This window comes from Aplidium turbinatum, chromosome 3 (assembly GCF_918807975.1).
Source record: "Aplidium turbinatum chromosome 3, kaAplTurb1.1, whole genome shotgun sequence".
NCBI lineage: Eukaryota > Metazoa > Chordata > Ascidiacea > Aplousobranchia > Polyclinidae > Aplidium > Aplidium turbinatum.
The window spans coordinates 31,800,214-31,815,859 of NC_137474.1; the positions used below are offsets into that span (position 1 = coordinate 31,800,214).

Below are 15,646 nucleotides of genomic sequence, written 5' to 3' on the forward strand. Positions count from 1 at the left end.
GTTTGGATGTACTGTTAAGGTTTGGATGTACTGTTAATGTACTGTTAAGTTTTCCTGTTTGGATGTACTGTACTTGTCTACACAAGGTTTGAACCCTCTGTATAAAAGCTAGTAGCAAGCATAGCATCCATCTAGCAAAAGTTGCCTTGTTTTACGATGTTCCCAACAATGGCAACTTTTGCTGGCTGAGTCGTACCACTGCAATGCATGGAATACATTAAAAACGTACGAGAATAGAACAGGTCTGTTTTGCAATGCTTTCAGGGCTTGTTGTTGCAAGGGGAGAATATCAAGGGCGTCAGAAGTCATCGCCCGACATTGTGACTGACTCCATCTGTACAACCTCTCATATGCTGACTCTTGCTGTAATGCCATCTGCTCCATGATTTCCAACCTTCAAAATTAAGTAAAGAGTAATAGGTTTTTTTTGCAGTTTACGTCTTATTGACATATAAATAAGCATTACGGGCAAACGTCTATATATATTTATATAACTAAGTTGACATTGACAATATTCAAATATGAGCTATTTTATATCGTTACATATTTGTCATACTTTTCTTTTTAAAACTACCCAGTTAGCAATCGAGATTTTTCTTGCATTGATTCTGCTGTAGATGTTGAAACAATAGTAACATTTTTTTTCTGTGCCCATCTCCACAACATGCAGTACACACTACATAGCGATCACGCATGCAACACAACAGACAATTTGAAGCAGAGAAGGAACATAGTCAGCTGCTTATAGTAGTTTGGATGCCGAGTGTCTTGCCGAAACACAGCCGAGTGCTCTGAAGCGGTGTCGAACCGACGTCTTTTGAGCGTCGCGCAGACGTTCTCACAACTCGGCCACGCCACCAAAAATGACTGACTTGCTGACTGGGAAATGCTTAACGTACCCCGCAGTTTGTTGGTTAGTTCGCAGCAAGACCTTGACGTCAGAATGGATTCTTTGCACTTTGTCCAAGACTTTGAAGAAACCCTGACAAAGAAAAGTTTGAAGTGGGGTTCTTTACAGGTATTTAATATCCGGGACTGGTGCAACAGAGCAAAATGCGCTGTTGTGGAAAAATATAAAGGTATTACAATTATGCTGCACAGTGTACACAACAACTAGAAATAATTCAATTGGTAGTTCATTTCGGTCCAATAGTGGTTTGGTTTAAAATGATTTCGTGTCAGTAGATACACACGAATTCTATTGAGTTCAATGTTACGGTATTAAAAATAAGAGTGGGGTATCACTTTAACACTTATCAAATGAAATAGAAGACTAAACAAGATCGAGCATAAAAGCCGATACAACCAGTTTACAACTTTACATACCTTACTGTAATTTTCTTCTTCAATATTATTGCTTACGCTTTAACCAACTACGCCAATGAAATTTATTGATTACATTCTCAAATTAATTAAAAATACTTTCGCAAATATTAAGCTCTTAACACTTTTCTCCTTAAAAGTCCATCTAACAAAGGAATGTTATTTGGTTAGATGCTATGGACGGTTGGACGGAATATAAAAAAAGTTATTTTATCTTTAAGAGGGTTAAAACGATAAGCCATTGTGTATCATGTTTATCTTCAGCAAGCAAACCAGACAGTAAAATCCCTTATTTTTACATTGATTCAACGTTATGAGTGCATTTGTAAATAGGTCATTGGGCAACAAATTGAATCTACTTCAGTTGAATTAGCTTAACCCCTGTTGTCTATCAATGGCATTACTTTATAGTTTATGGAACACATCGGGAGTCACAGATATTTAGCACAGTATTAGCAGTGATGATGATGGCGTAAGAGCGATCTTTCCAGGCTAGATTGGAGGGCAGGAAATCTTCAGCCACTCAGCAGTCTCGTCGTCCAGGATTCTCAGACCATGCGCACCGTGTGGAGGCCGGTGGGTTAGGCAGTGGTGGATGACATGGTCTGCGGTCTGTTCCGTGGCACCACACTCGCATTCTGATGAAGGAGCCAGGCCCCACTTGTGCATGTCCGAACAAAAGTGGCCGACGCCAGTTCGCAGGCAGTTAAGCCTGACCCACGCAAGCCTTGCGAGGGACATCCCTGGTGGACGGGGATCGGCGTCGGGTATGAAGTCACGGAGCGTGGAGGTGTGATTTTGCAACTCCGTGTTCCACATGTGGTTCGTCCAGTGTGCCGCACTTAAACCAAGTTCTTCTGCGTTCTTAAGGAATTGTTGTGCGGCAGGCACAAAGGGGCGTCTTGATTTCAGCCGCTGCTTTATAGGTGGTGGTCTCTTGAATGTTGCATGGAGGAGATGGTCCGGGTCCAAAGTGCGACGAGCAAGAAAAATCGTGGCTCCTTTACGACGTAGCTCAGCAGGTTGGATGCCTGCTAGGATGGGTAGGCAGTTGGAGTGGGACGCAGGCATCCAGTCACAGTACGCAGTGCGTCGTTGATGGCGGTATCAATCTGGTGGGTGTGAGAACTACGACACCAGACCGGCGCGCAGTACTCAGCGGTGGAATGAACAAGGGCTAGGGTAGCTGTACGAAGAGTTTTAGCACCAGCTCCCCAGCCGGAACCCGCCAATCGCCTCAAAAGTGCGACGCGTGTAGATAGTTTTTTGCGCAGTGACTTCAAGTGCCGGCGGTACGTGAGTGACCTGTCCAGGGTTATGCCGAGGTATGTAGGTTCGGCACAGTAGGGCAGGCGTTCCCCATCAATCTTGATGTTTATCTCACGCTGTGCCTCCCGGTTGTTAAGGTGGAAGGCCGCCGACACTGTCTTTGACTTGCTGAGCTGTAGCTTCCATTTCTGGAGGTATGCTGATAGTGTTTGCATGTCTTGGCTGAGGTTCCTCTCCACTGACTGCCAGTTTCCTGCTGAGTGCAGGAGTGCCAGGTCGTCTGCGTAAGCATATTTCCTGGAGATGGTAGGGGGCAAGTCGTAGGTGTATATGTTGAACAGGAGAGGAGCCAAGACTGAGCCTTGTGGGACGCCGTTTTTAAGTCGGCGTAGTCTGCTTCGACGACCGCTACCGGTTGTGAGGGTAAAACTGCGGTTTTGCACAAGTTCCATCATCATCATATGGACCATGTGTCTGTCAGGGAGCAGACGGAAGAATTAGCAGTGTTGTACGTTGACACCGTCAATTTGACGGCGTCAACTTTTTGTTGACGCTGAGGCTAGCGCCGTCAGTTTATTTTTTAGTTGACAGAAGTGATAGCGCTGTCAACTATTTTGCCGATTTTAAGCGTCACACGCAATGCGTCATTTTTTGTTTTCATGGAAAATTTCGTTTCACAATGTATTCTGGCCAGCGTGACATTCGAATTACTGGTTTTCGCGTTGGTTGGAATGGCTCCCTGGAATACAAGCGAAAGAAGTTCGTCAAATGGTGGTCACTCATATCGTGAGCAGTATCGAAAACGAAGGATCAGAGAGAGAAAGCAAAAAATCAATGAAGGTCATCGCAGAGGTTGAAGATACTTTATTTCAAGAGCTCTATGCCCCTGAAAAAAACGATGTTGGTGCAGTGGAACTCGCTAAAAGATTTATATGTGCTAAACCATCACAGCACGCTTAGATTAGAACAGTTATACCTTTCAGAGTAAACGTTTTCAAGGCTTGTTTTTGAAATACAACACACCAATACCATCCAGCGCGGCGCAGCTGTGGAACGCATGTTTTCACTTGGAAAGGACATTATGCGTCCCAAACGCAGCAGATTGTCAGACAAACGTTTTAAAATGCTTGTGTTTCTACAAGGAAATAACTAATAGGTTAAGCAGCTACTTACAACACAGTCTCAAAACATAATACCTGCTTTTTATTTATAGCTATTGTTAGCCTAAACTTGGTTGAAATACTTCCGTTTTATGAGACAGTGGCTAAAATAGCGCTAGAAATTAGCGCTGACGACGTCAATTTCTTTAAGACCTTACGCAGTAGTTAACGCCGTGAAGTTTTTAGGCAATTCGTGCTGACACTGTCAATTTATTTTATTGACGCGTACAACACCGAGTATTAGCAATGGTAGTTGACATTTGTTATTAAGTTTGGTATCAATGATTTACGAGCAAAACTTTGTTTCAGAGTTGGGCTAGTCTGGTTGATTAAAATTAAACTTTGTTAATTAAACTAAACAACTGTGCGAGCGCAATGACCTGGTGTGCACTGTGCAGTGCCTAGAAACTTCTTCAACTTACAGGATGCAATTGGCCATCTCTGACACCTCGAAATATTTTTGCTTCTTCTGGTTTCAGCTGGAACTTTTCCAGAAAAGCATCGGTGATCTCAGCGTGCAGCTGCAGCTTCTGACCTTCGGACTGGAGTTCACTAGTCTTGGTGATGAGCTCTTGTGTTTGTTCTTTTGTCGTCTTTAGAAAGATGAATGATTCTTTAACAATGAGTAATTTGGATGAATGTTCATTTGAAACAAACTACACTGCTATCATTTATTTACAGTACTGAGTGAGGCGTATCCAGTACTGAGTGCGTTAAACCTAAAGTTGAACCATATTAAATAGCTGCAATCGTTAACCGAAACCCTGTGACATGGTGTGATACAAACAGAAACGAAGTTTTCTTTTTGGCAAAATATTGCCAAGACTTTTGTAAAACCTGCAGTTTATATATCAAATAACGTATAATCCAGAAATTGATTGCAGCAGTTGCAAATAAAAGTGCTCAATGTTTAAAAGACAGAGCTAATGTAAATCATTATTTGTTCAACTACAAAAAGTTTGCGCTACCATTGGTTTCATGTACTGCGAGGTACAATCATCAGGCGCATACTGAAAAACACATAAGCAGAAAATTAAAAGCTATACGTCAAAGGCAATTTGTTTATCAAGCAAAATTTAGAAATGTTTTGAAGATGTTACTAAGGAAAAGCGGACAATCATTCATTGTGATGTCTGAATAACAAGTTAAATATAATTTTTTGAAAAAGGAAAGGGAGTAAAAAAAGAAAACTAATAGTCAGGTTCACTATGTCAATATAAAGAATTTCGTTCAAAATTTTAGGGAGATTAGCAAACCTATACATTTTCGGAAAGCTTAGACCATGAGGAATCTGAAAAACGTTGATTACATTTGCAGAGATGTCCGCATGGCCGCCATTTTGAATTTTCAAAATGGCCGCCGCAAAATATATATTTTGCTCTATCTCGGCTGCTAATAAACTTAGAAACTTCATCAAACATGCTAATCCTATGTTTTAAGGGTCAAGGAATCCATTAGAAGCATACCCAGATACTGAGCGTTAACCACTTTGCAATTATCCGCCATATTGGTTTTCAAAATGGCCGCCAAAATTATATTTCGTTATAGCCTATTACTACTTATTAGTTGAGACATAAAATTCATTCAACATGCTAGTGCTAAGTTATGTTGAATAAGGAATTCATTAGAAGCAAGCCTGAACACCATTGTCATATTTTGAAGAGAAAAGAAAAACAATTCAAGTTTCTAACAGCTGTAATACTGTATATATTTACAATATCTGTATAGTCTGATAGCGAGGATCATTTTCAACATACCACTACCAATGTACAGTACATCACTACACCCATGCAAACACGACCAAACTGAACAGCTGTTATTTCACATTTCGTCATCACTGTCCTTAGTCTCATTTCCAGCATTACAGTCAATGTCATTTAGCAGTCTATCCCACACAGACACAAGTCGGTGCAGGTCAAGTTGTTCCTTCGACACGAACATCTCTGGGTTGAGCAGTTGGTTTTGCATTGGCATCGGACTAGATGAATGATGGCTTGTGGTGCAGGTAGAATCTTTGTTGTGATAAGTGAAATCCCACTTTCATCCAGATGGTAGCCATGCCGAAGTGGATCAAGGTGCTGTTGCCACATGAGAGTGGCTTGGCACCAGACACGACTCTGAACTCGCACGCGTTCAACATGCTCCTCTAATGCACCAATTGTTGGGGGCAAGTTTTGATTCTCCGCCAAGTTCTTGCAAAACAGGTGCCATCTCAGTTCTGGAATGTTGTTTATGTGGACACCCTTCGGGCAGTAGATCGTGCACACAAAGCTGGCCAGCATTTCTTTCACATTCTGAGAGAGTGTGCCGTCCTCAGGTAACTGCATTAGTGCACTGATTGTTTCCATTCCTGCTTTCAAGTACTTTTGGAACCACTTGGTTTTACCCACTCCTGAGAATCTACCAACATTATCAGCTCCACTGAAAGCATGGAATACGGGTAATGCTTTCGCCTTCTCTTGTCCTAGAGCTCTACATATTGGTGCGATCGCCAGTGTACCTGATAGCATGGAAATGGACGAGTTTTTGCAGAGTTGGTCGTAGTTTGCTACAGCAAGGACTAGAACGTCTGTGTCCGGACTGAAGAAGACTAACTGCGCACCAGGACTCCGCTGTGATGCTGATGCTGCGAGGCAGATCATCAAGGTGCCAGCTTCTTCGTGATTGTTCACTTCAAACGTGATGTTCCGATTGCTTCTGGTGTGGCCTGACGCTGAAGTTATCACCAGCTTTGGAGAATGCTTATTATATCCGATTACTTCTTCAGCAAGGTACTGTGTCAAATCTGCTTTCGTTTGGTCATGGGACAGGAACCTACTCAGTGGTATGTGCTTGATCCTGGTGTCATCCATGATTTGGTATTGGACGGGATCTTTGTCTTTTTGTCGTCTTGCTCTAGTTTTCTGTTTCAAAGAGTCAGACTTGTACGTATCGAACACCAGGATGGCAATTTTCTTATTCATGTGCAATGCCGATGATAACAGTTCTGTATCAGCAGTGCCAACTCTCTGTCTACCCGATGCTGGTTCATGCGCATCTTGCTCTGTTCCATCAGTTTCAACCAGATTCTGCAGGCAATGGATGAGCTTTGATTTATCAGTGCATGGTAGAACTGATCCATCTGGAGCGAATAGTGCTCTCGGTGTGAGGGTGAACTCATAGTTTCCGATAGCGTTCTTCTGGTCAATGTCCCGGCTTGATCTGGATAGGACCATGAAGCGCCCGTACAGATCTTTTGTTTCTTTAAGATCGACCAACTGGTCACGAACCTTGACTGTTTGCTTCTTGTTTCTTGACATGTACATGGGGTTGTTCTGCTTCTTAACTGGTGCCCATAAGCTGACATCACCATTAATGCGTTCTGCAACATACTCTTCGTATAGCTGTTGTCCCTGCTCATCGACGGTCAGGATCTGTTTGACATTTTCTTGTGGAACACATGCGTGTGTGATGAAGTTATACAACCCATCACCTTCAACTGCGAATGGATTTCCGTGACTCAGTATGGTAGCTTTTATCTTGTCAACAGCTTCATGCTCTTTCCTGACGATGGCTGGTTGTACTTCAGGGTGACTTTTTGTTTTGGAAGAAGTGACTCCAAACTGCTCTTTGAACTCTTCTGAGAGGCACGACATCTCTGGTGCAGCCAGGAAAAACCGTTGTCGGGCATTCGTGTTGTTAGAAATGCCAGTTAGTCCAGAGTGGACTTTCATCATCTTGTTCAACTGCTCACATGCATGATCTGCACCAATAGACACAAATGGGACCTCACTCTTGGTAACAGATACATTGCCTTCTTGAAGTTCGCGCCAAGTCTCTGCTCTTCAGGTCATGCATATCTGCAATATACCGTGGCCAAAGGCGCTTGTACTTTATCCGATCCAGGGCAAAGAACAACTTATTCAGTTCCTCACCAGCTTGCAAATGGAGATTGAGATCTGCATTCCGGGATGCCTCGACAAAAAATAAGATTGTTTCCACACGATGAACATAGTTCATCATTGACTTAAACATCGCATTGGAGCATAGGCGCCTAACTATTTTTTTGGCCGTGGGGGCGAAAGCGTGTTTCATCAGCAGCAACGTAAATTCAGCGAAATGTCACGCAGATGGATGACGTAATTATGTCGTCACACTAGGATTGCTTTTATTGCCACACTCGGAGTTATCGCTACGTTCGACCTACCGTTAATTATTATAAACAAAGCTCGACCAAAACACATGCTATGCGTCTGCGTTGGCTAGCGGTTGATGGACTGCGACTCTGCTAAGCACAACATAAAGTTTAGCAACGAACTAGATTTAATTAAAGTAACGAACGAACCAGATTTAACGAACTAGATTTATTAGCATGAAACAAGAGACGAAAAGGTTTACTAAAAGGTATTGTCTGTAAATGGAATGAAAATACTAACTTGATCATACGCTTGAAAATATACCTGTTGAAAGCAAAATCATTCATGTTTACATCAATTCAACAGCACGTCACCTTTGAATAAATTTAAAAGTTGCTGACATCCGTAAACAGCCCTTGAAAAATAGTTACGGAGAGAAGTTTGATTAAATTTTCGACTTGACATTGCTCCCTTTTCACTACAATATCGGAACTTATGGCTTACCTGCTTTCAAGTTTCAATTCGCTGTAATACGCCCATTTTCGTGTTGCAGATGAAACAAAAGATGCGCATATTCCCCGACTTTGATCGGGTTTCTATGGCAACGGTCGTGTGTGCGCCATGCAGTTCGCGCGAGTCCGTTGTTGTGTTGATTATGCCACGTGTGCGCAATGCGGTTTGTACCAGCCCTTGTTACGTTGGTTAGTGGTTACCTCGGGCCGAGACTTCAAGTTCATTTTCACAGCAAGCGATTCACTGCCGCGACAATTCTCTGCAGAGGTTTCGACTTTCGAAAGCGACATCGAGTCTGTTTGCAAGCGCATTAAGCTAAACGCACGCTGCGTCAATGTAGCAAATTATGTTGTAAATGTTTTTGGGTGCATTCAACATCTGATGACATTGAATCGACGCAAAATGGTAGATTTTTGCTATGTCTTAGGCAGCAAAATCATTGCTGCCTAAGACGCAGACGTCTGCGTCTCCGTCTGCAGACGTTAAATCAATGTAAAAATGACAGATTTTTTTGTCTGGGGTGGGATTGTAGCATCGCTACTCGTTCTAGTGATTATTTATCGCGAAGCTGTTGCGGTTCGCATTTAAAAATGTTTTCCTGCTGCCGATCGCTAGTTCATCCATGTTTTATGTATCAATGCAGCATAAAAAGTTGCTCCCACGCAGAAATATGCGTGGGGGCCTGGCCCCCACGGCTTAGGCGCCTATGCATTGGAGGACTTCTCCGTTTCCCATGCTTTCAATTGCTGCATCACATCTTCATTCATGAGAGTTCGTTCCAGATGGTCATGAGAAATCGATATTGATTCAGGACTAATGTTTCTTTTATCATATGACGATGTACATGCTTCCTGGATCTCATCTGCTGGTTTTGAGCAGATAATCTTCAGCTGTGGCTTCTCTGTGAAAAACTGATCCAAGGCCAGTTCATACAAAGCTATGTAAGTGTGGATGTGTGCACGAAGAGTTCTCTTGTAGTGCGCACACTTGAGAATTTGTCTTGTGGTCGCAGATCCGTACACATCGGCTTCGATCCAGGCATCATCAATCCCAGAGTTCTCTATGGAAGTTCCGAGAGCTCTTAGTGCAGCCATCACAGCATGCAGCTCACCCAGTCTGGGAACAATTTCTCTTTTCAGGTTGACTCGTGCGTCTAGCAACTGCACTGCTTTTTCGTAGAGGGCCATGTCGAAGGTTATCACAGTTGGGTATCCCTGACCAATGACTAACGTCTTCAGCTGGGATGCTTGTAAAATCACAGTCAGCATAGTAGGCCACTCGTGAGCAACTTCTGGTAGCAGGGGCAGTGCACCAACTTGGGTGAGTGGTTGGCAACATGAGATGAGTGACTTGTATCCTGCCCATCCGGGGATCTTGCTCTGTTCATCATTTTCTCTTGCTCTGGACAAAGTAGATGCTATGACCCACTCCAACTGGGTTAGTTGATATGACTGTGCAACACCTGTTGTGTTGGCCTCAAACCTCCGCGCTCTGTTGTCAGGTTCTGGTTTTGGCTTGACACATGGCTTAATGGGCACATGATATGGAAGGATTGATAAGTTCTTAGCTGAAGTAAGTTCGAGCTTTGGTGCGACAAGTTCTCCTGGAACATTTGCTTTCTGATACACTGCAGTCAGGCCTCGAAATTCGTTTTTGTTGACGGCGGACAAACGTGTCCGGTCTGAGCAGCTATCTCGGCGGACAAATTAAGTCTTACGGCGGACACACCAGTTTTAACGTCGATCGTCATACTTAATCCCTTTATCTTGATAAGTCTTCGCCATTTGAGAACCATAGCTACGGTTTAGGCTTTTTTAAATTTCAGCGAAGTCACTCTGAAAGGCTTTCATCAGACCAACGACGTGCGCTTGACGCCGTGTAGCTACTAAATATGATGATGATGATTGTTAAAAATTTAAATTCTATGGACTTTTTGTGTCTGATGCAAATAAATAATAAAAAAATAATCCGCCGCATAACTGATTAACTTCCACCGAACGAGGTCGTGTGGCTTCTTGCGTCACAATGCTCTGGGCACGAGTCGGAAAACTTCTACACTAACGCGTAACGCTACTATTTTCTGATGTGCAAAGTTTCACTAGGCTTTTTTTCTTTAGGTTTATTTTTGCGTGTCATGTGAACGAAAGTGACGAAAAGAATAAACAAAACATTAGAAAAAGCACAATTATTTTTCCCCTCTCCGTGATGCGGTCGCCTCTCCAAAATAGTATCAGTATTCCACGAGACCACGGCAGGCTCGGAGTTATAATCAGCGCAGTCAAGGCCATTCAAACATATGCGCATTGCGCATGATTAGAGCTTCAATAACATCGATCTTCAAAGACGTGCGCCAATCTCCACGAGATCACTGCTTGTCGTTAAGATACGTGATACCGAGATCTATTCCGTGTCTTTTCTCCAGACCGGCTAGTTGAGGGAAAAGCGTAAATGCGAGCTCTTCTTTAGCGATAAAATATGCGATTTCAAACAACCTCTTAATTTTGATTTTTTTTGTTGTCACTCATATTGTCGATGGCCTTGATGACCGGAAATTGATGGCTTGGGGTAAACGATGTGTTGTGATCTTTGACAGAGCTAATCCTTACATTCGTTGTTCCTTTAATATATGCGTCTATCACCACTAAAATTCCTAGTAGTAGGTTCATCGCCCTCATTCTCACTTTCAGAAATTTCCCTGGGGCTCTTCTTTCTTACTGTAATACCAAAACTTAAGTTTTGCGGCATCTTGCTGTAGTAGCCTATACTCTTATAATCTAACTTTGTAACCAACCTTGCATTATCAATATTACTAGGAGATCAAAGCCAGACATTGTGACATAAGACTTGAACTAAGTTGCGCGTGATTAGTGTAGAAGTACCGGTACTCCCATCAATTCTTAGCTAAGAATTCACCTCTGTTACGCTGATTCAATGTCACCTCTGTTACGCTGATTCGTTGAAGCAACGTAAAATTCGAAAGTTTTTCTGCTTGAATGGAAGGTAAGAGATACAGCATTAACTTTTTCTAGATGCGCGCTTGGAATGCGATAATTTCGCATTCCCAGCGCAAATTATATTCTTGCAACAGTTGTTCGTGCTATGCAATGAATGACGATTTGTATCGCCAGTTTCTGCGATATTTCTCGGCGGACAAATATGACCGATCTAGAGGGTACTTCCCGCGGACATCACATGCTGTGACGGCGGACATGTCCGCCGTGTCCGCCGTGAATTTCGAGGCCTGACTGCAGTGATTGTTCCATGTGTGGTGCCTTTCCCGTCGATTGTGTCCTCCGCAAAGTCTGTGTTGTCAACAGCAAAGAAGAGAAACTGTCCTTTCTTAAGGAAAGGTGGTACATACAGCCCATTGAACTTCCTGGTGTTCTCCACAACAGCATTGGCAAGTGAGGTTTCCAAAAGCAGGATTCGGTTGTACGATACACAATAGTTTTGTGCATGGAGGAGATTTACCAGGTTCTTGTTTTGGGTGTCATGATGAACACTCAATGTCAACCCCAGTACTTGCGGATTTTCACGAACCTCAAGTGTCCGGAAGACACACGTTGAGTGTTTGGGTTGATGCTGTACTTGGCGTCTGGTCTTGAAAGCATGCATTATATTCTGGATTATCGTTAGTGCTGACATGTCCACTGTTCTACCTCTCATCTCTGTCAGAAGCTCCTCTTCAGGTCCCACTAAAATCCAACGTATGAGGCTGTACAACTCAGATGGAACATCTTCTCTGATGCTTGACACTGTCACTGTGTCTGTCACGTCTTTCTCAGCATTGAAGTTAGTAATGGCGCTTCGTATTTGTTTGGCTGTCTTGTACAACATCTTGGTTTTGTCCATTTCACTGTAACTTTGCATCATAGACGTGTGAACCATCTCTTCCTCACAAGCGTCAGGGTTGTATAGAACGGATGGCTTTCTTCTATCTTTCTGTCTCACTGATTTGACATTTGGCAACTCTGAAAGAATCTTATCCTTCAGCCACTGGCGTGTCAATTTCGGTTTGTGTTTCTCTGCCTCTTCTTTGCCTCCAAGGATGGAAATGTAAGTGTTCTCAATGTCATCCATGGGAAGGTAAACTTTCTTTCCTGTCTGGATCCCAACAAGATTGATCAATTCGATCAAGCACGCCATCTGCATTGGTAACTCATTGTTGGTAGACTTCTCTTTGTCTCTGGCTTCATCTCTGAGGACATGAAACACATGCCGAGTCCAGCAGGGTTTGTGGTATCTCACATCTATCGCATGGGCATCACTTGGAGATATCGCATTACTCAACCTTGTCATTAGGACCGGATCCTGAGTAATTTCCACAGCTTGCCTGAGTGTTTTCCCAGAATTCTCTGTTCGGACTTTGTAGAGAGATTGTCCATCATCCACCTGACAGAAGAAGCACCGGTCTTTTGACAGAGGGTCTGTTGCAGATCTAGTGAATGGCACTGCTGTAGCTGATGTGCTTGCATTCATTTCTGTGCTTGTTCGTTTATGTCCTCGTTTTTTGGATGCATATTTTCCTGTTGACATGGCATGTTGCAATCGATCCCTGGCTCGTTGTATGGATACCTGATTGGTTGCAGTGAGGTAACAACTTCGATGCCACGTTGCTTTTGCTTCGAACAGGGTTTCTTTAGAGAATCCCTGGAGACTTCTTTGGAGAGCAACATATTCTCCATCTTGTAGGCTTGATCTTTCCAGAAGACTTTCAAGCAATTTCTCATAGGAATCAATTTTCGGATTTCGCACAACTGTCTCATGCTTTGACTCTCGACACAGAATACACTGATTCCAGTCTATAGTTTTATTTGTCTTGGTGACGGGCAACTTGAAACCTGTGGAGTTTTCACTCATGTTATGTTTGTACTGAAGAGACAGAAGAAATACAACATCAATATACCACCTCCAGCAAGATAATATCAAATGAATTCGCAATCAAAAGGATATGCATACACTTCGGAAACTGTACAAGTAGGCTACAGTAATCACCGAAAAAATGTTAAGGGACTGGTTAGCCGTGTAGGCCTACTTGTGCTTCCTGTATGTAACGTACAAACAGGCACACACAGTAACGTGGGTCAGATGCATCAATTTTGTACCCTGTAGTCTCCAGAACGCATTTTTGCAGTTTTGGTATTTCTTAAGGTTTCAGTCTACTTTTTTAGGCTTTAAGTTACAGTTTAGATATGTGCCCCCCCTATGTAATGCTAATTTTCAATGGAAATTGTTAACTTCTTAGCAAAAATTTTGGATTTATCACAAAATTGCCCACTTTTTTTGGATTTTTCACGTTTTTACTTCTGTAATTCCCTTGTGATTTTTCACAGGCAAATACTGCAGTGCTAAACTGACTTTTATTTAACACTGTGCAGCTTTAGCTACATTTTAATGTTGAAATGACACTGGCTTTACAATTTTGGCCTTGTATTTTTCTCAATTTTACGAATCTGCAATTTTGGCTCCACTATGTTGTAGTCTCCAGAACGACCCATGGTACTACTCTACCAATGCCTACTCTGTGCTCCTGTTTGGGTGTAAAATGATGCAAATTTATATATAAACAAACCTACAAAACAAGAAAACAGATTTACTAAAAAGTGTGATAATAGTTCACTCTTCTATGGAAGCTATTTAGCCTGGCTCCAAAATTGTGTAGTCTCCAGAACAAACTTTAACAAAAAATGTATGCTTCCCTGTTTAAAATGGCAAACATTCTTCCAGTATGTGATGGACTAGTATGCTCACTTAGCAGGATTTCATAGAGAGGACTCGGAATAAATAAAAGATTAGGAATTTCTTTCTTATTAAATTTGTCTGTAGTCTCCAGAACACTGTAGTCTCCAGAACTTTTTTTTTCTTTTTTTTTGTAAAACCAGTAAGCACTCCTTTATACAGTTATTTTTACATGTAATGTTACTATAAAAGTTGCTCATAAGAAATGATACCTGTTGAAGCATTCTGTAACCTATTTTTGATCTTAGAGAACATAGATACAGTTAAAGTTGTTAAATTTTAATTTAGCTGTGATTGTGAGGTGCTTTTTACGCATATTTGATTGGCAATGGCTCCATATGAAAAAAGTATTGCTATTACTATTGCTAGCATATGATTTATTACTACCTTGAGGTCAAACAATACATGACTTTGGCTGAAGTATCAGAATATGTAGGTACATTATCGCACAACTGCAGTAAACCTGCTAGAAACTGATAAAATAGGTATACTCACACTGATATTTAATTTTCAGTATAAAAACATGATATTTTTTGGGGGCAGTCTTTTGATTTAGTTGGTAGAGAAGTATCTCAAGACTTTTAAATCAAAATTTTATGGCACCAAGCATTCTGAATTTTTTCTCCGTTCTGGAGACTACAGGTACAAAATTGATGCATCTGACCCACGTACGAATTAGGCCTAATGTGGAATTACAGATGACGAATTATAATGTATTCTTATTTTCTTACCGGCTATTTTGTGGCTCACGGAAACAGCACAGGGAGAAACCCAACAATGAATTCTACCGTTGTAGATCGAAACTGAATACTTATATATATAAACTGTAAAATAGTAGGTTATTTAATTCACATAGATGAGCCCATAGTTGATCCAAGCATCGGGGGAATGAGAAGATGAGGTTTTCATTACACTAAGCCATCGGCACTAAATCCACATAGCCATCTTTAAAGGTTGCAATATGATATTAAGTTTACCTGTGAGGATTAGGCCACATAGGCCGACGACAGATGAATTTGCTGAACAGACTTTAACAATACAGTACGTTAACGCAGTAACACTATGATTCACTATGGTACTACCTGATTCAACTAAACAACTGCAGCACCGTCAATAGCTCGAATTAACTATCAGTCGCTAACTAGTTGCTGTAAACGCTAAACTGATCTTTACATGCACTGGACAAAACTCAATGAACAAAGAAACGTAGTAACGAACTCAAATGCAATTATGACGTAACGATCACACCTCGAGGTAACACAGCAGGGGTTGCCACTAAGGGAATTCGAATTTAGCTGGTGACACATAGAAAAGAAGGCGGACAAATACGACGTAACACTGTAACATATAAGTAGTAATGAAACGAAATATAATTTCGGCGGCCATTTTGAAAACCAATATGGCGGATAATTGCAAAGTGGTTTACGCTAGGTATCTAGGTATGCTTCTAGAAAATTCCTTGACCCTTAAAACATAGAATTAGCATGTTTAATGAAAATTCTAAGTTTACTAGGAGCCGAGGTAGAG

General features: G+C 41.9%; 1 protein-coding gene across 1 annotated transcript in view; it reads right to left on the bottom strand.

Moving 5' to 3' along the window:
* The window catches only part of LOC145766262 (conserved oligomeric Golgi complex subunit 6-like), a 48,933-nt gene that overhangs the window by 15,242 nt on the left and 18,045 nt on the right, over positions 1-15,646 (bottom strand). Inside the window, exons 4-6 of the mRNA XM_082577937.1 lie at positions 4,175-4,345; positions 900-982; positions 230-394 (exon numbers count right to left, since the gene is read on the bottom strand). Of these exons, the coding sequence (XP_082434063.1) occupies positions 230-394; positions 900-982; positions 4,175-4,345 (419 nt within the window). The remainder of the gene's footprint in view (positions 1-229; positions 395-899; positions 983-4,174; positions 4,346-15,646) is intronic.